At 36.5% G+C, this 22,284-nt stretch overlaps 4 protein-coding genes across 7 annotated transcripts; all 4 read left to right on the forward strand.

Moving 5' to 3' along the window:
• Positions 1 to 470: 470 nt before the first annotated feature.
• On the forward strand, positions 471 to 5,138 carry LOC125207476 (ELMO domain-containing protein A-like). 2 transcript variants are annotated; one of them, XM_048110058.1, is made up of 10 exons: positions 471 to 788; positions 871 to 1,139; positions 2,107 to 2,201; positions 2,637 to 2,705; positions 2,826 to 2,941; positions 3,035 to 3,089; positions 3,675 to 3,795; positions 4,202 to 4,249; positions 4,387 to 4,481; positions 4,680 to 5,138. In XM_048110058.1, the coding sequence occupies exons 2-10, from the start codon at positions 1,049 to 1,051 to the stop codon at positions 4,779 to 4,781; spliced, it is 792 nt and encodes a 263-aa protein (XP_047966015.1). In that variant the 5' UTR covers positions 471 to 788; positions 871 to 1,048; the 3' UTR covers positions 4,782 to 5,138. The 2 variants fall into 2 exon arrangements, with proteins under 2 accessions (XP_047966015.1, XP_047973598.1); XM_048117641.1 differs by having other exon boundaries at positions 471 to 751.
• A 779-nt stretch (positions 5,139 to 5,917) lies between these two features.
• LOC125201497 (pentatricopeptide repeat-containing protein At1g11290, chloroplastic) lies at positions 5,918 to 8,701 on the forward strand. Its single transcript, XM_048099640.1, has one exon. The coding sequence runs from the start codon at positions 5,990 to 5,992 to the stop codon at positions 8,402 to 8,404; it is 2,415 nt and encodes an 804-aa protein (XP_047955597.1). The 5' UTR covers positions 5,918 to 5,989; the 3' UTR covers positions 8,405 to 8,701.
• Positions 8,702 to 8,984: 283 nt separating this feature from the next.
• On the forward strand, positions 8,985 to 22,055 carry LOC125201501 (nucleoside diphosphate kinase 1). 2 transcript variants are annotated; one of them, XM_048099645.1, is made up of 4 exons: positions 8,985 to 9,138; positions 9,300 to 9,348; positions 9,644 to 9,875; positions 21,822 to 22,055. In XM_048099645.1, the coding sequence occupies exons 1-4, from the start codon at positions 9,088 to 9,090 to the stop codon at positions 21,952 to 21,954; spliced, it is 465 nt and encodes a 154-aa protein (XP_047955602.1). In that variant the 5' UTR covers positions 8,985 to 9,087; the 3' UTR covers positions 21,955 to 22,055. The 2 variants fall into 2 exon arrangements, with proteins under 2 accessions (XP_047955602.1, XP_047955603.1); XM_048099646.1 differs by lacking the exon at positions 21,822 to 22,055 and adding an exon at positions 10,036 to 10,310 and having other exon boundaries at positions 8,986 to 9,138.
• Positions 10,970 to 20,204, forward strand: LOC125201498 (F-box/LRR-repeat protein At1g55660-like). 2 transcript variants are annotated; one of them, XM_048099641.1, is made up of 5 exons: positions 10,970 to 11,191; positions 17,788 to 18,767; positions 19,275 to 19,439; positions 19,516 to 19,897; positions 19,989 to 20,204. In XM_048099641.1, the coding sequence occupies exons 1-4, from the start codon at positions 11,098 to 11,100 to the stop codon at positions 19,861 to 19,863; spliced, it is 1,587 nt and encodes a 528-aa protein (XP_047955598.1). In that variant the 5' UTR covers positions 10,970 to 11,097; the 3' UTR covers positions 19,864 to 19,897; positions 19,989 to 20,204. The 2 variants fall into 2 exon arrangements, with proteins under 2 accessions (XP_047955598.1, XP_047955599.1); XM_048099642.1 differs by having other exon boundaries at positions 11,070 to 12,331.
• Positions 22,056 to 22,284: the final 229 nt, after the last annotated feature.

A 22,284-nucleotide genomic window follows, 5' to 3' on the forward strand; every position in this document is an offset into this window, starting at 1 on the left:
GTAAACAATTTAACCAATTTAACGATTTAGTGCTTGAAAAAAAAGAGGAAATAATTTATAAGATTTAAAAAATAATTATAGAAAAATCTCTATAATACCCTTTATGACTAAAGTACCAAAAATATTCACTATACATCTTTTAATATTCAATTCCTTATATAGTAATTTTAAAATTTAAAGATGTCATATAGTGATATAGGTGGCCAACTTATATTTTTTCTTCGAAAACACTCCTTATAAATGAGGTTTGATATATTTTACGTGATGCATAAGAATACATAATCATATCGTATGAAATATTCCGAAATAGTCATTTATGTAATTCCATAAAATTAGAAACTTAATTTATAATCATTAGATACTATGGCCACGTGTATTTTAGTATTTATTTGTTTCATAAAATTAAAATTCAGTAGAGTAATAAATAAGGAAAAAACGGAAACCACACGCACAAACTTTTGAAATGCCAGATCATAGCATAAAATAATTCATCTCTCTCCACTCTCTCTCTTATAGCAGACGCGCAGGCCACCAAACTCAACAGAAGCTACACCAGCAGAAGGCCAGATTCTCCAGTTACACAGAGATAAATCTGAAGGAATATACTTATACAGAAACAGTTACTCACATAGAGTTAGGTATATATACACAGAGATTAGAGAGAGAGAGGAAAGGAGACCTGCGTGCGAGTGTATCTGAAGGCGTGAAGAAGCTGATACAATCACGACGATATCAGCATTCCTTCTAATATGTAATATTCAGGCGCATAATGCCAATTAGCTGCAGAGGTTTTTTTAATTCATTTTTGTCCTTCGATTGGTGTATTGTAGATCTTGATCCTAACGGAGGCATCTCCATTTTTCTTGATAGCTAACTGCTCAAGAATCGGGATCGGTTAATCCAGCTAGCTCCGCATTGAGTCTCACTGTATCGCGATCCGAATATTTGAAGTCTAATTGGAATGAGTTGAAGCTGGTTTCGAGTTCGGATTGGAGGATATTTTATCGAGGATTTGATAATCGAGTGAAGACAGAGGAGCGGCGGAGCAATGGATGAAAGAGGAGGAGAAGGAGGATCGTTTGTGGCGGTGCGGCGAATTTCCCAAGGACTCGATCGAGGAAGTGCCTGTCATTCTACAGGTATATTCCTTTTTCCTTTTCGCTGTATCTGTTTTAAATTTCATTTATATTTTGATTGATTTATCCTCGCCGGTTTGAGTATAATTGTATGCAAAGCGTGCGGTTACTGTTTAGGAAAATCTGGTGAAGTTAATTGGCAAAAAATCTACGTTAGTTAATATCTCTCTCTCATTATTTGTGGCTAGTTTTTTTTGTAAGGATACACTTCAAATTTTACTGTTCAGGAAACTTTCATGTTTCTACCTAGAATAAGGATATGCCTGCATTATCGAGCAATCCAGGAACTTAGTGTTTTCTCATGTTTTTTGTTTTGTTTTAGAAAGCTTTTTTCATTCGTGTGTTAAGAAAATGCATACAATAAATTTGCTGTTACATATCTTATCATAACTTGATTCCGTCTGGGAGTATTATAATTTGCTTGTTTTACTACTGTAAATTATAGTGTACGCAAGTTCACTGATGACTCAAATTAAGCAGATTTTGTATATTGAACTAAAGGTATTTGTTAACCTGGCATTTAGTCAAACAGAGCTTCAATGCGAAACTGCAAACAGAACCAGGGTAACTAACTGCAACGTTAGTTATACATTTGGTGGTTGTGCTTGCTTCATTAAGTTTGTTTGCTCTTCCACTTTATTCCTTATATTTGCGTTATTTATGGAGCTGCAGTGTTATAAATAAGGTTGGTTTGGGTATTGATTACCAGGAAGTACTATCTATTTATGTTGTGAGCAGTATCATGCATGTGATATTAGAGGGAGGATGTGGCGTTGGCTCGGGTTTATTTAAACTGAATTAGTTGAACTTATCTAACATTCTAATAAATAGTTGGATTATCAGAGACATACTGGAATAGTTGGTTGAAAGCTATCCCTGCAGCATGCTCACGGGTGTCATTTCTTAGCATTGAAGACCTGTGCATATTTTTTTCCTGTTATTTCGTTTGTTATATCTGAGGTTGTTGCAGGATCTGCTGCGTGGCTAGGGAGAGGCCTTTCATGTGTCTGTGCTCAAAGAAGAGATTTTGAAGATCAGCCATCGTTTGAGTTGACGCCTGCACAGGTAATATTTTGCTTGGTTCGAGTATTCAGTTCAATATCCTTTTCCGTCGGGTTTGTGTTGCTTTTGATCCCTATCACAGCGGTATCTGTAAATCATTCACAAGCTGATACTCCAGCATATATTCTAAGTTGTTTATGATCTACTTTCACTGATTACTTCACGTTGAATCCATCTTGAATGATGCCATATTCTAATCAATATAGCGAACCATGAATGAGCAAAGAATGTGGCTAGCAATACTTGTTACAGTCTGACTCTGGCATGTCTATTTTTCTTGGGTGGCATTTTATATTCTGTAATTGCTGGGACACCTAAAACATACGGATCTTATATCAAGGTCACATGTTCATAGTGGCATTTTATAATGGTTTTCACATCCATAATTAGGGCCTGCTTCACTAGATCCTGATGATGTATTGTAATTTTATGTATCAGGAAGAATGTCTACACAGGCTACAGAACCGCATTGATATTGGTTATGATAGTTCTATTCCTGAGCACCAGGTGCAGTTAATCATTATTCTGTGAAATTGTTTATTCCAGTAACATAATGTGGACCTTATATAAAGTAGAATGGCTTTTAAAGTTTCTCGTGCATGTATATGTCCCTATTTTCTACCATAGGAAGCTCTAAAGGCATTGTGGCATGCTGCCTTTCCCGGGGAGCAACTATACGGTTTAATATCAGAACAGTGGAAAGAAATGGGTTGGCAGGGTAAAGATCCATCAACAGATTTTAGGTAATCTATCATTCTCCTGGATTTTTGTGATTGCTTGAACCAAATTGGACGTACAATTACCTGTATCACTTCACTTATACCATATTATTTCAGGGGTGGTGGTTTCATATCATTGGAAAATTTGTTATACTTTGGAAGGAACTTTCCGGTATGTTTATTTGCTATCTCCATTGTCTATCTTGTCCTCTCTTAACGTGAGTGGGTGCAATGCATATTTATCGTGTGTACTTTAATGCATGAGGCTGTGAATTTGCTATTAGATTGAGATGAATATTTATTCAATATTGCTTGATGGAAAAATCTCACTATTTTCTTTCTCTCCAACGTAAATTGTGCAAAGGGTCCAAATTTTGGGAAGAGATATTATAAGCTTTTCTGTTTCTTCAGAAATTGTAATGTCATGATTGCATTCAGTTGGATAGAGAACAGCATCATTGCCTTGGCATGGAGCTCTTGCTAGAGCATTTAAAGCTTTTCTTAATAAGCCAGTAGGTCCATAATATTAGGACAGAAGGCTGTTTTGCTTAGGCCTATGCTCAGATAGCTATTCACGGAAGGAGGAGGTTTGCACATAATTATACGAGAAATTCCTTTTCAATGGCCTTACAGGGCATACATCATTTCTAGTGTCCAAGGGATTTCTCATTTTGCAACTCTATAGTTTATTTATAGTTTACTTACAATTTATGATTTAATTTTGTTTTGGTAAAAGCTCACCAAATATTTTTCACAGAAATCTTTTCAGGATCTTCTTCAGAAGAAAGAGGGTGACCGGGCAATGTGGGAATACCCCTTTGCCGTAGCAGGTGTCAACATCACATTCATGCTTATTCAGATGCTTGACTTTGAAGCAGGTAATTTGTTCATTTGTTGAATGTTTTGATGCCAAATGGCTAATATTGAATCATAGAGAGCTTGTTTGACCATCTCCTCAAAATACTTCCTCAAGTGACATAAATCCTCTGAATTCTTCCATCCAATAATTCCTATCAACTGAAATTAAGCTGCAGACTCGCCTCTCTGCTTTCGCCTTAAAATTTTCTTGTACAGTCTGAACCTACGTTAATCTCCAGAACTGAATGACGTCATTTTTAATCTCGATTTGGGCATTCCATTTTACTCCTTGTCAGCTTAGAGTATTTGTTTCAACATTCAAGTGCTTACTACTTACTAGTAGTGCCTGCTATATAGCAAATGTTAAACATGTGAGAAGATTTATGCTGTTTGCTGGTCCTGTAATCTTGTTTGTGATATTTGCAGTAAAGCCCAGAACACTTGTGGGAGCAACCTTCTTGAAGTTGCTTACAGGTAATGATTTACATCGACCTTGTGCAAACACCGGCTAATATTAGTTGTCAGAGGAAATGCCTTAACTTATGTACATCAACTTATTTTATGCTCCAAATGAAGTTTCACTTATTTATGATTTTATCTCACTCTGTCAGAGAACGAATCAGCTTTCGACCTTCTGTATTGTATAACGTTCAAGCTAATGGATCATATATGGCTTGACATGCATGCTTCTTACATGGATTTCAATGTAAGTTTACTCACTAATTTTTCAGATACAACTTTCCATAGGGTGCTGATTGTCATGTAGTATACTAAGTTAAATTTACTTGCTAGTTCTTTTCCTGCTTATTCTTTGCACAGATACTGTAAATCTTCTCTACTTGAAAAAAAGGCTTGTGATTTTTTGTATACATATATAACAAGCATTTTTTTCCATGATGCTCAGACTGTGATGAAAGCTACTCGCCATCAGCTGGAGAGGGAGCTTCTCCAGGAAGACATTGTACGCCTTGAGGACCTGCCCTCTTATAGCCTTCTTAGTCGGTAACAAAGTGCCCAACTCCCACGTTTGTTTGAAGGTACGAGCTGATATGTCCAACACCAGAAAATGCTATGTTGCTGGATAAAATCCCAGTTTTGGTGCTTCCGACTAAATAGATAGTTTTGCTGATCAAATTGGAGTGGTGGCGCACCGGTACCAGAATTTATATGTTTGATGTGTTTGCTTTCTTACCTTTTCACTGGCTTTTCGTTTCTTAGGGAATGGGGACAATGATCCTAGCAAGTGATGCTAAAGCATATGCTTATTAATGCTCTTCATTGTTGTGAGCTTTTCATAGCAAATTTACAAGCATTACATTCTCTGTTAATCACTTAATCTATATGTGAATCCATCTTTATGACACACACACACAAATAAGTTTAGTGAAGACAAATGCAATATACTTCAAAGTCCACTGATTTTGTACTACACTGTCATGTTCTTTGGAAACTGCAATTTTAGTTATTGAAACTGAATCTCTTTTAGATAATCAGATGTTTGGTAGATCAAATATAGAATACCAAAGACAAATTTAAAGAGGTTTCTACCATATTCACGTCATCACGTGTGTAGCCAAAGTTTATCCTAGTTAAATAATCAACATTTCTTTGTCTTAAAAAAGATCAATAATGGTTTTGCATCTATTCATACGGTAACTAAAACGTCTGATCTGTTAGATGAACCGTGATTCATTGTGGAATTCAGAACAACTTTTAGTGTCAATCGACCGAGAAATCCACAACTCATGTCGTATTTGATCAATCATTAAATTACAGAAATTCGTCAAATTTGTTATATTGTTGGTATTTTGTCAGTAAAGTTGGACATCTTAAACTCCTACGCACAGAAATTGCCATTTCATCCAAGATAGTTTGTCACATGGCACGGGTTTTAAGAAATGTAATGAAAAAGTGAGTTGAAAAAGTTAATGAAATTTGTGTTTTATTTTTATATATTAGTTTTATAATAAAATGTGAATATGAATGAATTAATAGAATACGAGTTTCACTATTAAAAATAGTAAAAAATTGAAATGAGACAAACTATGTGGGACTGTGGGACTGACCGAAATAAAAAATGGGACAAACTATTTGGAAAATTTGGGAAGGGGGGGGGGGGGTATTAAATAAGTGTATAAAAAGAGAGAATACAGATAACCAGATTAACCGTAAAATCCCAACGGCAACGCTCATCACACTAAATCCCCCAAATCCATGAGCTCGCTGCTACTGCCGCGCACAGCGCCGCCGTCGCTCTCCGCCGCGTCCCCATTCCTTTCACCAAGGGTCTACATCCCTCCTCATGTATACAGACACCCAGCCGCCATCCTCCTAGAGCTCTGCACTTCCCTGAAAGAGCTCCACCAATTCCTCCCTCTCATCATCAAAAACGGCCTCTACAACGAGCACTTCTTCCAAACCAAGCTCGTCAGCCTCTTCTCCAAATTCGGGAGCATGGCCGACGCCGCCAAAGTTTTCGAACCCATCGAATCCAAGGTCGACCCCCTCTACCACACCCTCCTCAAAGGCTACGCGCACCAATCCAATCTCGATGGCGCCTTCAAGCTCTTCGCTCGGATGAGGCACGACGCCGTCGAGCCTGTTGTCTATAATTACACCTCTCTGCTCAAAGCCTGCGCCGATGATTTCGATTGCAGAAGGGGAAAGGAGATTCACGCGCAGCTGGTGTTGAGCGGACTGTCCGCGAATTTGTATGCTATGAGTAGTTTGATGAACCTCTACGCCAAATGCGGTGCGGTTCAGGATGCGTATAAGGTGTTTGAGAGAATGCCGGTGAGGGATTTGGTGTGCTGGAACACTGTGATTGCTTGTTTTGCGCAGAATGGGATGCCGAGAAGGGCGTTGGATTTAGTGGCTGGGATGCAGGAGGAAAGGCATAAGCTTGATTTGGTCACTGTGGTTTCGGTTTTGCCAGCCGTTGCTGATCTTGGGGATTTGAGGATTGGGAGGTCGATTCACGCTTATGTTTTTCGACATGGGCTGGATTCGTATGTGAATGTTGCTACTGCCTTGTTGCACATGTATGCCAAGTGTGGAGCGATTGGGATTGCTCGGACTATCTTTGATTCGATGAGTTCGAGAACCGTTGTGTCGTGGAACTCCATGATCGATGCTTATGCTCAAAATGGGGATTCAGAGGAGGCATTGCGTCTTTTCCAAAAGATGCAAGATGCAGGATTGAAGCCTAGCAATGTAACTGTTATGGGAGCTCTGCACGCGTGTGCGGATTTGGGGGATATCAAGCGCGGTCAGTCTGTCCACGAGCTGGCTAAGCAGTTAGGTCTCGATTCTAATGTCTCTGTTACGAATTCTCTGATTTCAATGTATTGCAAGTGCAGGAGAGCTGATCAAGCTGCTGAATTGTTCGGTAAACTTAGAGGGAAAACGCTGGTTTCTTGGAATGCGATGATATTAGGGTATGCGCAGAATGGCTTCACAATGGAAGCCATCAGCCTCTTTGGAGCAATGCAGGAACAGAATGTGAGGCGTGATTCGTTCACATTGGTGAGTGTCATCACTGCTGTGGCCGAGCTGTCGTTGGTGAGGCAGGCGAAGTGGATCCATGGAGTGGTGATAAGGGCATGCTTGGACAAGGATGTTTACGTGATGACTGCTCTTGTTGACATGTATGCCAAGTGTGGCGCTATTCACACTGCAAGAAAGGTGTTCGATATGTTGGGGGAGAGGCATGTCACGACGTGGAACGCCATGATAGATGGATATGGAACCCATGGTTTCGGGAAGGAGGCTGTGCAGCTGTTTGAAGAGATGTGCAGAGGGGACATTCCCCCGAACGACATAACATTCTTGTGTGTGATCTCAGCTTGCAGCCACTCAGGCCTTGTAGAAGAAGGCCGCCACTATTTCACCATCATGAAGGAGAGGTACGGCATAGAGCCGGCAATGGATCACTATGGAGCCATGGTGGACCTTCTTGGTCGAGCTGGCAAGCTCGACGAGGCTTGGGGGTTCATCCAGACGATGCCAGTTGAGCCAGGGATCAATGTCTATGGAGCCATGTTGGGAGCTTGCAAGATCCACAAGAACGTCGATTTGGGAGAAGAAGCTGCTGATAAACTCTTCGAGCTGGAGCCTAGCGATGGTGGATATCACGTTCTGCTCGCGAATATGTACGCGATTGCAGCAATGTGGGAGAAGGTGGCGAAGGTGAGAAGCTTGATGCAGAAGAAAGGGATCCAGAAAACTCCAGGGTGCAGCTCCGTGGATCTGAGGAACGAGGTGCACGCGTTCTACTCAGGGAGCACGAGCCACCCTCAGTCGGAGAAGATCTACACGTACCTGAGCAAGCTTTTCGAGAGGATCAAGGCAGCGGGGTACACCCCCGACACCAGCTCGATCCATGATGTGGAAGACGACGTGCAGGAGCAGTTTCTGAACACGCACAGCGAGATGCTAGCCATCTCATTTGCGCTGATGAATACGAGGGGCACCACCATCCACATCCGGAAGAATCTGAGGGTGTGTGGAGACTGCCACAATGCGACCATGTTTATATCTCTGGTCACAGAAAGAGAGATCATTGTGAGGGATATGCATAGGTTTCACCATTTCAAGAATGGGACATGCTCTTGTGGAGGATACTGGTGATGTCAAGAACAACCACCTTCATCATCCACATCAGCTTTCATCAGAGCCAACATTTGATGATTGAGATTTCCACAGCTGTTTTTTCAGGAAATCTTTATGATCAACAACTGTTTGAAGCTGGGGATTGTTTAGATTGGCTGATTTTTTTGTTTTCAAACACGGCAAGAGTTGATTACTGTGTTGGTGGAATACAAATAGTGAGTAAATAATTTGGGATTTGATTTGGATTAATGAATCCAAATCAAATGTAGGCTCATTGATATACTCCTAGAATTCATTGATTTGATTTTTATGACTCTTCCCACTACTAAATAAATAATTTTATTTTATTTTATTTTTATTTTAGGAGGATAGTAATTGACTCTTGAAACTAGGAGAATTAGTTGGTTGGACCATGGTCCTAAATTTGGAGAATATTCAAAGCAATTTCAAAGCAAAAAGTTATACTACTATCCTCTTTCCTTTATTCAAAGGAATCCTTTTATTACAGGTTGAATTTGCAAGGAATAAAAAATAATGAGAATTTCTGTTAAAAAAAATGGGGATCGAGAGAATATTCCAAAGCAAAATGGTGTCTAGGGTTTGTGTGCCTTGGCACATCTATATATATACAGTCATACACGCCGCTTGATTAGAACATTTTACTTCAGTCGAAACTCGCAAACCGAATTCATTCAGCAGAAATGGAGCAGACCTTTATCATGATCAAGCCCGATGGCGTCCAAAGGGGCCTGGTTTGTGTTTTATCATTTATTAACATTATATGAATTTGAATTCGAATTTTGTCTGGTTAGTAGATTGGCTGAGTTTCGTAGATTTTAAGTGAACTTGTTTGATTTTATAGACAATTACTTTGCAATCCCGCTACAAGCTGAAGTTGTTTGTTTTGGTTCAGGTTGGTGAGATTATTGGAAGGTTTGAGAAGAAGGGCTTCACTTTGAAAGGTACCAATTTCATCTCACTATTTAATTTTGTTTTACTCGGATAATTGGCCTTTGCTTTGATTCTGGCGTTGTTTTAGTGATGATTTAACTGTTAGCTTTGTGATTACTCATTGCTGATCGATTTCACTGATTATCATAACTGTCTCGCAATCATCTGCTGATTTTCTCACACACTGAGATTTGTGTAAATTTGTATACTTGCTGCTCTTTTAACTAAAAACAGTGGGGATATGTCTTGAGATTGATCTTACTTTTGGTGATATAGATTTGAGTAGTGTATCTGTTTTGGAAACAGGGTTGAAGTTTATGACCGTTGATCGTGCTTTTGCTGAGAAGCACTATGCCGATTTATCTGCAAAGCCCTTCTTCAATGGCCTCGTTGAGTACATTGTCTCTGGCCCTGTTGTTGCCATGGTGTGGGAAGGCAAGAACGTCGTAGCCACCGGGAGAAAGATCATCGGTGCCACCAACCCTGCTGAGTCTGCCCCTGGCACCATCCGTGGTGATTACGCCATTGATATTGGCAGGTAATATAATGTTCTCGTAATCATACAAACTACTTGTAACAAGAGCTCTAGCCCGGTTTGATGACTACCTTTTTATTTCCATGGCTTGATTTATGTTGTGTTGTTGCACGCTCCTTTCTTTCCATCTGTAATTGGGTATTGGCATGAATTGGTTTTGCAGGAATGTGATTCATGGCAGTGATGCTGTGGAGAGTGGAAGGAAGGAGATTGCTCTATGGTTTCCAGAGGGGATCGCGGAATGGAGGAGCAGCCTTCACTCTTGGATCTACGAATAGATGTCGCATCTAGTATGCCTCATGGCGTTATGTACCCGCAACTTATGTTGTTAGACTTTACATTGAGTTTAATTTTGCATTTGAATGTTTGAAGATGCTATTATTATGTGTCACCTCTTTATCTCTCTTTCTTCCTAACATAAATAAGGGGATGACAAGATTTGCAAGGCTTTATTTTCATTTATGCTGGGATATTTTGTGAAGAACAAATGGTGTTTATGATATGTTGTTGAAATATGGAATTTGAAAAAGTAGAGGATCATTGCAAGTTTGCAACCTTTGAAAGAATGAACTTGTTTTTAGCGTGCAATTGTTGAAGCCAAATATATCAACTTCAAACTATGATATGTTAAACTATGATATGTTAAAAAAATGTTAACAGATTACAAAATAACAAAATAGTAATGTGTAGTCTGGAGTTTGTACATTTGCATTTTATCACAATAAATATCACTTTTGAATTTGTAAAAATAACTACTCCCTTATGAAATAATAACTACTCCCTTATGAAAAATCAACAAAATACATGAATTTAAAAATATAATATCAAATTATTTTCTCATGATAAAATTATGCCAAACGCAAATGTCAATTTTCAAACAAATAGCCTAATTCTCAATTTTATCATGATCATAGTTTAAAGGGAATATTAGTTTTATCATAGTTAAAGTGTAAATAATAAATATTAGTAGTTCAAGATTTTAAAAATCTATATAGTAAATCAGGTGCTACTATATTATTTAATTAATTAACAAAACACAACAGTCCAAATATAATGTTCTTATTTCTATATTAGATCTAAAGATCATCAAACTTATTTTTCAGCTGATTTCGAAAGAGTCAATTTGCCATAATTTAATTAGCAGAGTATATCATATTGCGTCATTTTTTGTGTCCGATCAAAAAAATTGCAGTTCCGATCACAATTTGGATCGATTGACTGAGATATGAAGCTTCTCATGGCTCACTACCATTGCAGGCTGCAGCCGATTTCTCAATTTTTGTGTTGGCCGTGCACTTCTCCTGTTTATCGAATAAAGGGTATTGTTTCCAAATTGTATGCCTTCATCAGGTTTCTGTAATGCTTCCCATTTATGCATACTTGTGGAGGAAAGGGAAGATGGATTTTGTTGTAATGGCTTTATATTGATTAGAGATGGCAACGGATTTTATTGGAGCTGCAGAAATAGGTTTTAGGCGTTCTGTGTTGTTATGAATTTAGGGTTCATTTTCTGTCGAATATGCAGAGAGTTGCCGATTGTTAAGACTGCGTGAAATATGGCCTTTTTGGATGCTTGAATTTGTTCATGCAAATGGCCTCCGTTTTACACCAGATTAAGAACTCAAGATTCATGCTTTCCCTCGCTGATTTTCTAAATGCTGTGTGGATTAGCTTGCTGTCGAAAAGATGGAAGTATGTTTGCACTTTGATGCTTTACTTAATCTTCAACATATATTGGTTTGCGAAGCACAATAGTGAGGATGAAGTTCTACGTCTTGGAGCCACACTGTATGCTTTGGGATTTTGTCAATTGGGCTTTACTTATGAGAGATGACTCTCAAATTATAAGGATCACATGTGTATGGATATCACATAATGAAGCAGCTGAATGAGCTCCTTCATGTTTTAGCTGGGAAGAAGGTTCGAGAACTTTTCTTTCTTGATGGTGATTACACTGCTCATGAGCTAGATATCCTTTGTGAAACATCGACATGTTACATTGTGTAGTAACAACATCCCATTGCAAGTAATAGCAGTTTTAGGTAACCAAAGAAGCCTTGTCAAGAGTTCTCATATGAGGCAAGGTTGCTGAGAAATTTCTTTTACGTGATTGTATTAAGTGCAAAAACGTTACTTAAGATTGCCAAGTCATTGATCTTGAGTAGATTGATAGTTCGGGTAGCACTCAAGAATCTAACAATCATGGATCTGTATGCTCGTGAGAAAATTTGGGTTGTGTACATGACTTTTCCTCCAAACTTGTTCATTTTCTGCTACATTGGACGAATGCTGTGTGGCTTCACTGTGATGAATAGTGAATACAGACTCTTTGGGTAATGTCTCAGTCCGCCTTCTATATTTACCTCGTGGGTGGAACAAAAAGCTGCTTACTTTGTTCTGCAAAATTGATTGGGCTTGATGATGTGAAGGCTATGACTCTGTCCACTCTTGTTGCTAAGGTATGTGGACACTGCTTCACATATCTCTTGTAAACAGAATATGGTATATTATTATACATAAATTTCTGGTGTTTTATATAGGACATAACATATGATTTGCCAATTCTGTTTTCTGTTTTGTCACTTGAGAGGGTATTTTTTCAATAGATCTACTATTATATTTGTAAGGAATTTTATTTTGATTATCAATCACATTAGTTTTATACATGTATAGTCAATGATTGTTATATGACTTGCCTGATGAGTTCTTCACTAAGGATGATGATATTAAAGAAAATCTGTAGGTGGTATTAAAAAAATAAAAAACAAAAATAAAAAAGAAACTTTTCTAATCTATGGATGGTTGCAGACAGCCCAAAACAATAGTGATGTTGAAATGTGTAAGTTTGTAGAGTTGGAATGCCAAGAGAAAAGAAGCATTGAGATGAGGTTGAGAGGACACTCTAATCGGATGTTTAGTTGTCTACTGATCTTGAGTTAGAAGTACTAAAACTAGCACGTGCAAGATACTTTAAAAAATTTACCTAGGTATTTGTATCTATATCTTTAGCATGTTCAGGATGGTAGAAGATAAAAGGATTCGCTCATCCTATCTCTGTGAATCATTGCCATCTTACACTTTGTCATTTTGTTCCTCCGGGTATATGAATGTAATAGTATTAGCTGCTAAATTGTATTAAATGTTATTTACTTCATATATGATGGAATGGAGTTAAAGAGGCATAAAAGTGTAGAAAAAGGATCATTTTTCTTTTCAATTGGAGAGAATTGAATAAAAACAGGTAAATAATAATCCGAGATGAGATTGAGTACCTTGCCCCTATCCCCATCAAGTCTCATGGTCTTTTTCCTTTGTCTAACTTGATTCCTACCTTTTTTTACAGACAACCTTATGTAAGAGTGCATTACTTATAGATGTTTGCAAAACAAGTACAGAGATAAACTAGCCATTCAAGGATCCAAAAATTTATGCGAATAGTTTTTCTTATTGTTTTCCAACTGTAGTTTACATTTCCGTGATTATCCTTTCTTTATCAGACATTTTCTAGTTTTACTGCCACTAAATACTAATTGAGGGAGTTTTTTCTCCTTTCCCTATATTTTTATCCTGTAGATGATGGGTGCACTAGGACACATAAACTACAAAAACCAAGCTAAATTACGTTACTTGGCAGAATACAACACAATTAGCTCTTACTTAATAAATTATGACATCAACTTCATACATGTGAAAGTTTTTACATATTTTTAATCATATCTTAATTTGTATGATAGACTTTGCTATCTTTGTCTTGCATGGGTGTGCAAGTGCAAGTGCTAAAATTAAAATGAGACTGTATCTTTCATGTTTTGGTTAGATTCTGCTTAATATATTTGAAATGCTCAGCAGAAGTATTTTGTTTTTGAATGACATTTGATAGTCTATTTCTAAATTATTTTTGGATTTATAATTTACGAGAATAAACTCCTGAGATATTCAATTGTAACCATTGAGAGTCTATGGAAACATTAAACATCTCTGTGTTCCAAAATATAGAAGGGATATTAGACGTTGAGGATTTTCTTTCTTTATTTATTTTGCAGATAATAATGTAGTAAAGCACATTATTTAGTGACACTGAAAAACATTATCAGAATGATTTATGGTCTCATACTGATTGGCTGTTAATAGCCTTTTATTGCTAATTCAGTAAGTTATTAACTCAATCATATTCATCTCGCGTTGTTTAGATACATGATTAGTATTTGCCGATAAAATAAAATGGGGTAGTGCTTCTAATGGAATAACAAATACAGCGTATGGCATAAATGAAATCACATTCATGTGATACCTTTCAGTGGGAAATACCATGATCCATGTCAGATTTTTCTTCCTTATTATGTACTCTCACTTTTACATTTATTTAGTTGATGTATTCAAATTTTTCTTTAGTAACTTTTTCGGAGGAGGGGGGTTGTATCCGTGTTGTCAAAATTCTGCGCTGTCAAATATTCTTTCTTTAGATATAAATATTGATTGGAGAAAACCCTTGTTACTGCCGCACTCAATTAGCTGAATATTCTGTCTCGCCCCCTCTCGCCGCTATAGGTCTTCTTGAGAAGTCAAAAACAGTCTCTTCATTTGCAGTGAGCTTCTTGTTAAGATAAATTTCTTATTGAGTTATTTAATTGTACGGATTTATATAAATTTGCCTCCAATTAAAGATCATTTTGATTTTAATTTTATTTCTATAAAATGTAGATCATTTGATTGTTTAGATATTCATCTATGCTTGAGCCTTTATAATTCATTGACTGTTTGTTTTGTCAATCTGCATCTGTTATTGCTGCTCATATCAGGCTTGGATCTGTATCTGTTTAAAATATCATTTTGATTTAAATTTAATTTCTATGAAATGTAGATCATTTGATTGTTTAGATATTCGTCACTGGGTGAGGCTCTATAATTAATTGACTGTTTGTTTTATCAATCTGCATTTGTTGTTGCTGCTCGTATCAGGCTTGGATCTGTATCTGTTGAACATTTCTTTTAGGCATTCGGCAATTTGTTCATTTATGTTGAGTTTGTTTTGGGGCATGGTATTAATGTATAGCAACAGTCTTATGAGATCCAGTTATAGAAATGTGAACACCATACAATTCTCCAAAAAAATTCTTGGTTGAGATACATTAGAAAGTAAAGCATGTATTCGATCTGGATGTTATCTCTGACGGTGACTTTTTCTGCCCCACCCCCTCTCTTCCCCACTATAGGTTTTGTCAAGAAGTCAAAAATTGTATTTCCATTTGCAGTGAGCTTCTTGTTGTTAAGATAATTATCTTATTGAATTATATAATTGTATGGATTCCAATACATTTGCTTCTAATATAAGATCATTTTGATTTAAATCTTATTTCTGTAAAATGTAGATCGTGTTGTTCAGGTACATACATGGACGGATCTAGCATTAAGCTAGATGGGGCAAATGCCCCTGCTCATATTTCACTCTTTATATATATGTATAACCAATTATAGAGATTTTTGTATTTATCTTCCACTAATTGCCCCTTTAATTTTTAAAATTTCTCCATGTATATTTTTGCCCCACTTGCTAAGAATTTCTAGCGAATCTAGATACATAAGTATTTTCCGGTAAAATAAAATGGGGTAGTGCTTTTACTAATGGAATAACAAATACAGCATATTGGTTGGCAACTTGGCATAATCGAAATCACATTCATGTGATACCACTCAGTGGTAAATACCATGATCCGTGCCAGATTTTTCTTCCTATTTATGTACTCTCGCTTTTAAATTTATTTAGTTGATGTTTCCAACTTTCTCTTTAGTAACTTTTTCGGAGGAGGGGCTGTATCCGCGTTGTCAACTTATTCTTTCTTTAGGTATAACTAGTGAATTGTGAAACCTTGTTACCTCCGCTACTCAATTGGCTGAATTTTCTTCCCCAACCCCTCTCTTCCCTGCTATAGGTTATCTCGAGAAGTCAAAAATAGTCTTTCCATTTGCAGTGAGCTTCTTCTTGTTAAGATAATTATCTTTATTGAAGAATTTAATTGTACGGATTTTAATACATTTTTCCTCCAATTTAAGATCATTTTGATTTAAATTGTATTTCTATGAAATGTAGATCTTTTGATTGTTTAGATATTCATCACTGCATGAGCCTTTATAATTCGTTGACTGTTTGCTTTATCAATGTGCATCCGTTGTTGCTGCTCATATCAGGCTTGGATCTGTATCTGTTAAAAATTTCTTTTAGGCATTCGGCAATTTGGTCATTTATGTTGTGTTTGTTTTGGGGCATGGTATTAATATATAGCGACAGTATTATGAGATCCAAGTATAGAAATGTGAAGGCCATACGTTTCTCCAAAAAAATCTTGGATGAGATATATGAGAAAGTAAAGCATGTATTCAATCTGGATATTTTCTTTGGATGATACATTTTTACAGTGAATTTTTCTCCCCCCCCCCTCTTTTCCCGGCTATTGGTTTTTTCGAGAAGTCGTAGATTGTCGTTTCATTTGTAGTGAGTTCCTTGTTGTTAAGATAATTGTCTTATGAATAATTTATTGTACGGATTATAATACACTTGCCTCCAATTTTAGATCATTTTAATTTAAATTTAATTTCTATATAATGTAGATTATTTGATTGTTTAGATATTCATCACTGCATGAGCCTTTATAATTCAGCGACTTTTTTTTATCAATCTGCATCTGTTATTGATGTTCAAATCCAGATTTGGATCTGTATCTGTTGAACATTTCTTATATGTATTTGGCAATTTGGTCATATATGTTGAGTTTTTTTGGGGCTTGGTGTTAATGTATAGCGACAGTGTTATGGGATGCAGTTATTAAAATGTGATCACCATACACTTCTCCAAAAAAAATTCTTGGTTGAGATGTATGAAAAAGTAAAGCATGTATTCAATCTGGATATTATCTCTGACAGTGACTTTTTCTGCCCCAACCCCCTCTCCTCTCTTCCCCGCCATAGGTTTTCTCTAGAAGTCAAAAATCGTCTTTTCATATGCAGTGAGCTTCTTGGTGTTAAGATAATTATCTTATTGATTGTACGGATTTTAATACATTTGCCTCCAATTTAAGATCATTTTCATATAAATTTAATTTCTATAAAATGTAAATCATTTGATTGTTTTGATATTATTCCCTACACGAGCCTTTATAATACATTGAATGTTTGTTTTGTCAATCTGCATCTGTTATTGCTGCTCATATCAGACTTGGATCTGTATCTGTGGAACATTTCTTATATGCATTTAGAAATTTGATTATTTGTGTTGAGTTTGTCTCGGGACATGGTATTAATGTATTGCTGCAGTATTATGAGATCCAGTTATAGAAATGTGTACAAAATACACTTCTCCTTAAAAATCTTGGTTGAGATGTATGAGAAAGTAAAGCATGTATTCAATTTTCACAGTGACTTATTTTTTTGGTTTCAAGCTTTTCCGTTCGGTGCACAGAATTGGAATTTGAATTCTATGAATCGTATTATAATTCAATACCAAATCTTTTGTTCGGTAAAAATGATGTAATTGATATGGAATAGAGTTTGAAGAAATTATACAGTGTGTGTTTGCAAGTGTGTGTGTTTGTGTGCAATGTGTATGCAGTGTGTGCAATTTGTGTGTAGTGTGTGCAATGTGTGTGTTTGTGCAATGTGTGTGTGATTGTATAACTATTTGGAATTCTAATTATCTACCTTTGGGCTTTGATATGGAATTCAAATTGTGGAATTGGAATGAATTGGATATGTAATTCAATCCCAAATCCATTTTTTTGCGGTACCAAACATTGGATTTGGAATTGAAGTCTTCAATTCCATGAAACGGAATGGAGCCTGAGGGTGTTTCTAGTGTTTCAATTTATTGTGGTTATTACAAAAATATTTTTGGTGAATAAAGAAGCTCTTCTATTGTTTGCAGGGATAAGTGCACTATTTGCTGCATTTGAAGAAATGGAGATTTCGACTAAAAATATAAACTGGACACAAACTGAGAACGATAGAATTATTGAACAGGAATGTCATGACAGGCTAAGTAGTCTGCCCACTGAAATCCTGGACCACATTCTATCATTTCTCAGCATGAATGAAGTTGTGAAAACCAGCGTGCTGTCAAGAAAATGGAGATACTTCTGGCATTCAACACCATGCTTGAACTTCGATTTTAGAGATTTCTGGAACCAGAAGCGCTGCTTAAATTTGAGTTACGATGAATGCGTGATAAAATTTTGGGTATTTGTCAAGTGCGCTATTGTGATCAGATCACCCATTTGTAGACTGCGGCTCTACTGTGAAGCCTGTGATATCTTTCAGCTTGATTCGCTTTTATATCTTTGCTCTATGAAAGAAGTCCAAGAACTTGATATTTTTACTGGATATGGAATCCTGCAGTGTCCAATTTATTGTGGTATACCCACTTACGTTGACGCATTTATACAGGGCGTTGATAGTCTGGTTGTGTTGCAACCCTTGGCAAGCTTTTCAAACCTCAAGACCCTAAATTTGGTTGGGGTCCTGTTTGATGATTCTGATATAGCTGAGAACGTGTTCAGTGATTGTAGTGTTCTTGAGACTTTATCGCTGGAATATTGTTGTTTTGAGACAATAGACTATCTCAAGATTTCTGTCAATAAGCTTAGGACTTTGAACTTTGTAAATAATGGCCCTTATTGGTGGGATCATACGTGCATGTTCGACGGTGAGCTGGAACTTCATACTCCGAACCTTGTATCTTTCCGGTATATCGGGCCAGTGCTACATCTCAGGAAATCATCGGATATGCTATTTTTGAAGAATGCCTCCATTGAGCTCCGATATCAAAATACACCAGGGGACTTAGGTGCTATGGTTTTCGGTATTCGCCATGTCCAGGAGTTATCAGTGTCGCCAAATTTTGTCACGGTATGTGTAGATTAAATAGTATGGTAATAGTAGTACTCCTGTATTACTATATTTTTTCCTTCTAATTTTGAATTTCTTCAATACTTTTGACATAATTGTACATTTTGAGGCCTTGCAATCTTTTTAGTTATAATGACATATTAATGATATTTTTGTGCAGCTTAAAGACATGTTAGTGGTATTTTGTGCAGCTTAAAGACATGTTAGTGGTATTTTTGTGCAGCTTTAGTGATTGAACATTCTTTTAGTACTGTGATATCCATTAAAAAAACTTCTTATTGAACGAATTTGGAATAATTCCCTTCACATCACTATGTTAAATTTGCTTGAAATATCTAGAATCTTGTTGCTTCCAGACTGCAAAAAGTATGAAAATTGCTCTCATTATTGTATGGTTATGTTTTTTAGTTGTGTGTATCACTATATGTTTATAAGTTGCATACGAGTTGGTGGTGATGGATATTCATATCTCTAAATGTAATTATCATGTGCTTTCTTATTTGTTAGTGCTACTCTCCTGGATTTAGAAAAAATGCTGGCGATTTCAGTCCTCTCGACAGTCTGAGGACCTTGAAGGTTTATTTGGAATTCGAGTGGGACCATTTGGAGGGTCTAATAAAGCTACTCCAGCTTTCTCGTAATCTTGAAACTCTATGTATCCGATTCACCGAGGTACAGATTGTTTGATACCATATTATTTATGTAGAGTGTATTTTATAGGTAACTAATATGGTTGATGATGCTTCAGCGCCCCTGGAAAATTAATTGGGAGTCCAGGAAAATCGACTTCCCTATGATATCGCACAAGCTGAAAGAAATTGACATTTTCACGGGTGGCGACCTGAAGAACTTGATAGAGCTAATCAGATTCTTCCTTGAGAATGGAAAATCTTTAGAGAAGATAAACATCACGCCAAAGGGAGAAATGCTGGATCCGAAGGAGTTCTACACATTGCACAACTTTCAGTTAGCATGTGAATCGGTTTCTATATCCGTCGGTTTAGCTTCTGCTTCTGGAACAATCAACATGTTTGACCTTTTGGTTTGGAAATGTGGTTCGGGTACGGCTGGTCAATCAATCGGATACGACCGCTGAACCTATCCAATATCAGAATAAGTAGAAACATCGGGTACAATTCTCATTTTCTCATTATTGTTTTAAATTGAAGAAGAAAAGTTATGGTTACCAAATTGACATCTGCTCTCTGTTCCTATCAATAGAATTGCGTGGAGAAATTTGGTGGCTCGTGTTGAAGAAGATAAAAAGATGTACACGCCCGTATGGTCGAATTCAGAAGGACATCGTGAGTGGATCTATCTTTGTTCTACTTGTTCTTTCTTATCATAAAAACAAAAACTAGTATCATAATAATGTGAGGACATTATGATTTATAACTTGCTAAGACCATTGTATCTGTTCTTGTTTGTTTTGAACTATTGCTGTTTTGAATTGATCAGGATTGTTGATCAATGCATTATTATGCTTTATTGTATTTCTCAGCTTTCATAATCAGTTTGAATCTGTTGTTCAATTCTGGTGAAAATGAAATGCAATCTCTGCTTTGTGCTCTTTGAATTAAAACTGTGTTTTTTGGTGCATTTTGGTGCAATTTAGAAATTAAAATTCAAAGATGAATTCCAGAATTTTTGGTGCATTTTGCGAAAAAATATCCCAACCTTCTAAAATTCAAATTTCAGTTTTTTTAAACAAACGTAATCATCAAAATTCCAATGTCTGCTGCGGTGCTGCCAGAGATCTAAATTCATTTTCCAAAATTTGATACTACTTGGATCCTAAATTAAAGTTTAAACTTTCAATCAAATTTTGTTATTTTTGGCAAGTGACTTTATATTTTATAAATTCATTCCACTCTAATTCATTTTAATATGAAATTAATAAGCATGTAAAAGTAGATTTCACATTTCAATATTTTTTCCGTATACTTATTTTACTCCTTACTCATTTAATTAATTTCTTAAAACTCATCAAGTCAAATTGAGATTCCTAATTCGGGATAAATAAGTGGAGTAGATGCTAAACTATGTGTAAAATTTGGTTCCCGATACCAAATTGTTATTTAGTTTGAAAAAAATATTCACAAGATTGGCTAGAATATTTTAAAAATGTGTCAAAATATTCGTACTTCCTCCACCTGATATTAAGTGTCTTATATTCTTTTAAAAATTCTATGACATGCTTTATATTTTATGTAAAATTCATGTCAAAGTGGAATATTTATTCATGAACCGAGGAAATATTTGTTGAACTTGTACAAGTGATTTTTGAAATGCAATAAATAGTGCAGAAAAAGAAGTGTACTAGTACTATTATAGAGCCATGAACCCATGATGCACCCTTGCTTCAAACTAGAATAGCCTCAATCATTTTCTGGCATTGTTTTACAATTTAAGATTCTGTTGTTGTTTTAGTGATAATTCAATTTTTTTGTTTTGTGATTACTCATTTTTTATTGATTTCACTGATTATGTACCCAGAGATGTAAACACACCTGAGATTTGTGCGATTTTATTTTTGAAAATTTATATGCTTGCTACCCCATCTAAAATGAATAAGTGGTGATATGGTTTGAGATTTATCTTACTTTTAGAGATATAGATTTGAGTAGTGTATCTGTTTTGGAAACAGGGTTGAAGTTTATGACCGTTGATTGTGTCTTTGCTGAGAAGCATTATGCTGATTTATTTGCAAAGCCGATCAATAGCTACTTTGAGTACATTGTCTCAGGCCCTGTTGTTGTCATTGTGTGCCGTAGCCACCGGGAGAAAGATCATTGGTGCCACCAAACCTGCTGAGTCTGCTCCGTGGTGACTACACCACTGATATTGGCAGGTAATATAATGCTCTCATAATTCATACAACTAGCTGTCACAAATGCCTTCACTTATTTATAGCTTGATTTATGCTATTCTTCTCTAGCCCGGTGTGATGACTACCATTTTGTATCCATGGCTTGATTTATACTGTTTTGTTGCACGCTCCTTTCCTCGATGTTTCCAACTGTAGTTGCGTATTGACATGAATTGGTTGTGCAGGAATGTGATTCATGGCAGTGATGCTGTGGAGAGTGGAAGGAAGGAGATTGCTCTATGGTTCCCAGAGGGGATCGCGGAATGGAGGAGCAGCCCAGCCTTCACTCTTGGATCTACGAGTGGATGTCTCATCTAGTATGCACCATAGTGTTATGTACCCGCTACCTATGTTAGACTTTACTTGGAGTTTAATTTTGTATTTCAATGTTTGAAGATGCTAATACTTGAGAAGATTAACATGTCTTATGCACAAATTAATGTGAATCTTATAGATTGAAGACTCATGAATTTACCCCGGACTTATTATTATAAACAAATAAACAAGATAAACAAAGAAATGGAGAAAAATGGATAAAAGGATAGTGGATGGATTAGTGTTATGATTTAGGAGAAGAAGAAGAAAGAAATCTCAAAGGCACTTTCACATACAAACACCTAACGGCTCCACAAACTAGCAACACAAGAA

The sequence above is a fragment of the Salvia hispanica genome, chromosome 1 (genome assembly GCF_023119035.1).
Source record: "Salvia hispanica cultivar TCC Black 2014 chromosome 1, UniMelb_Shisp_WGS_1.0, whole genome shotgun sequence".
NCBI lineage: Eukaryota > Viridiplantae > Streptophyta > Magnoliopsida > Lamiales > Lamiaceae > Salvia > Salvia hispanica.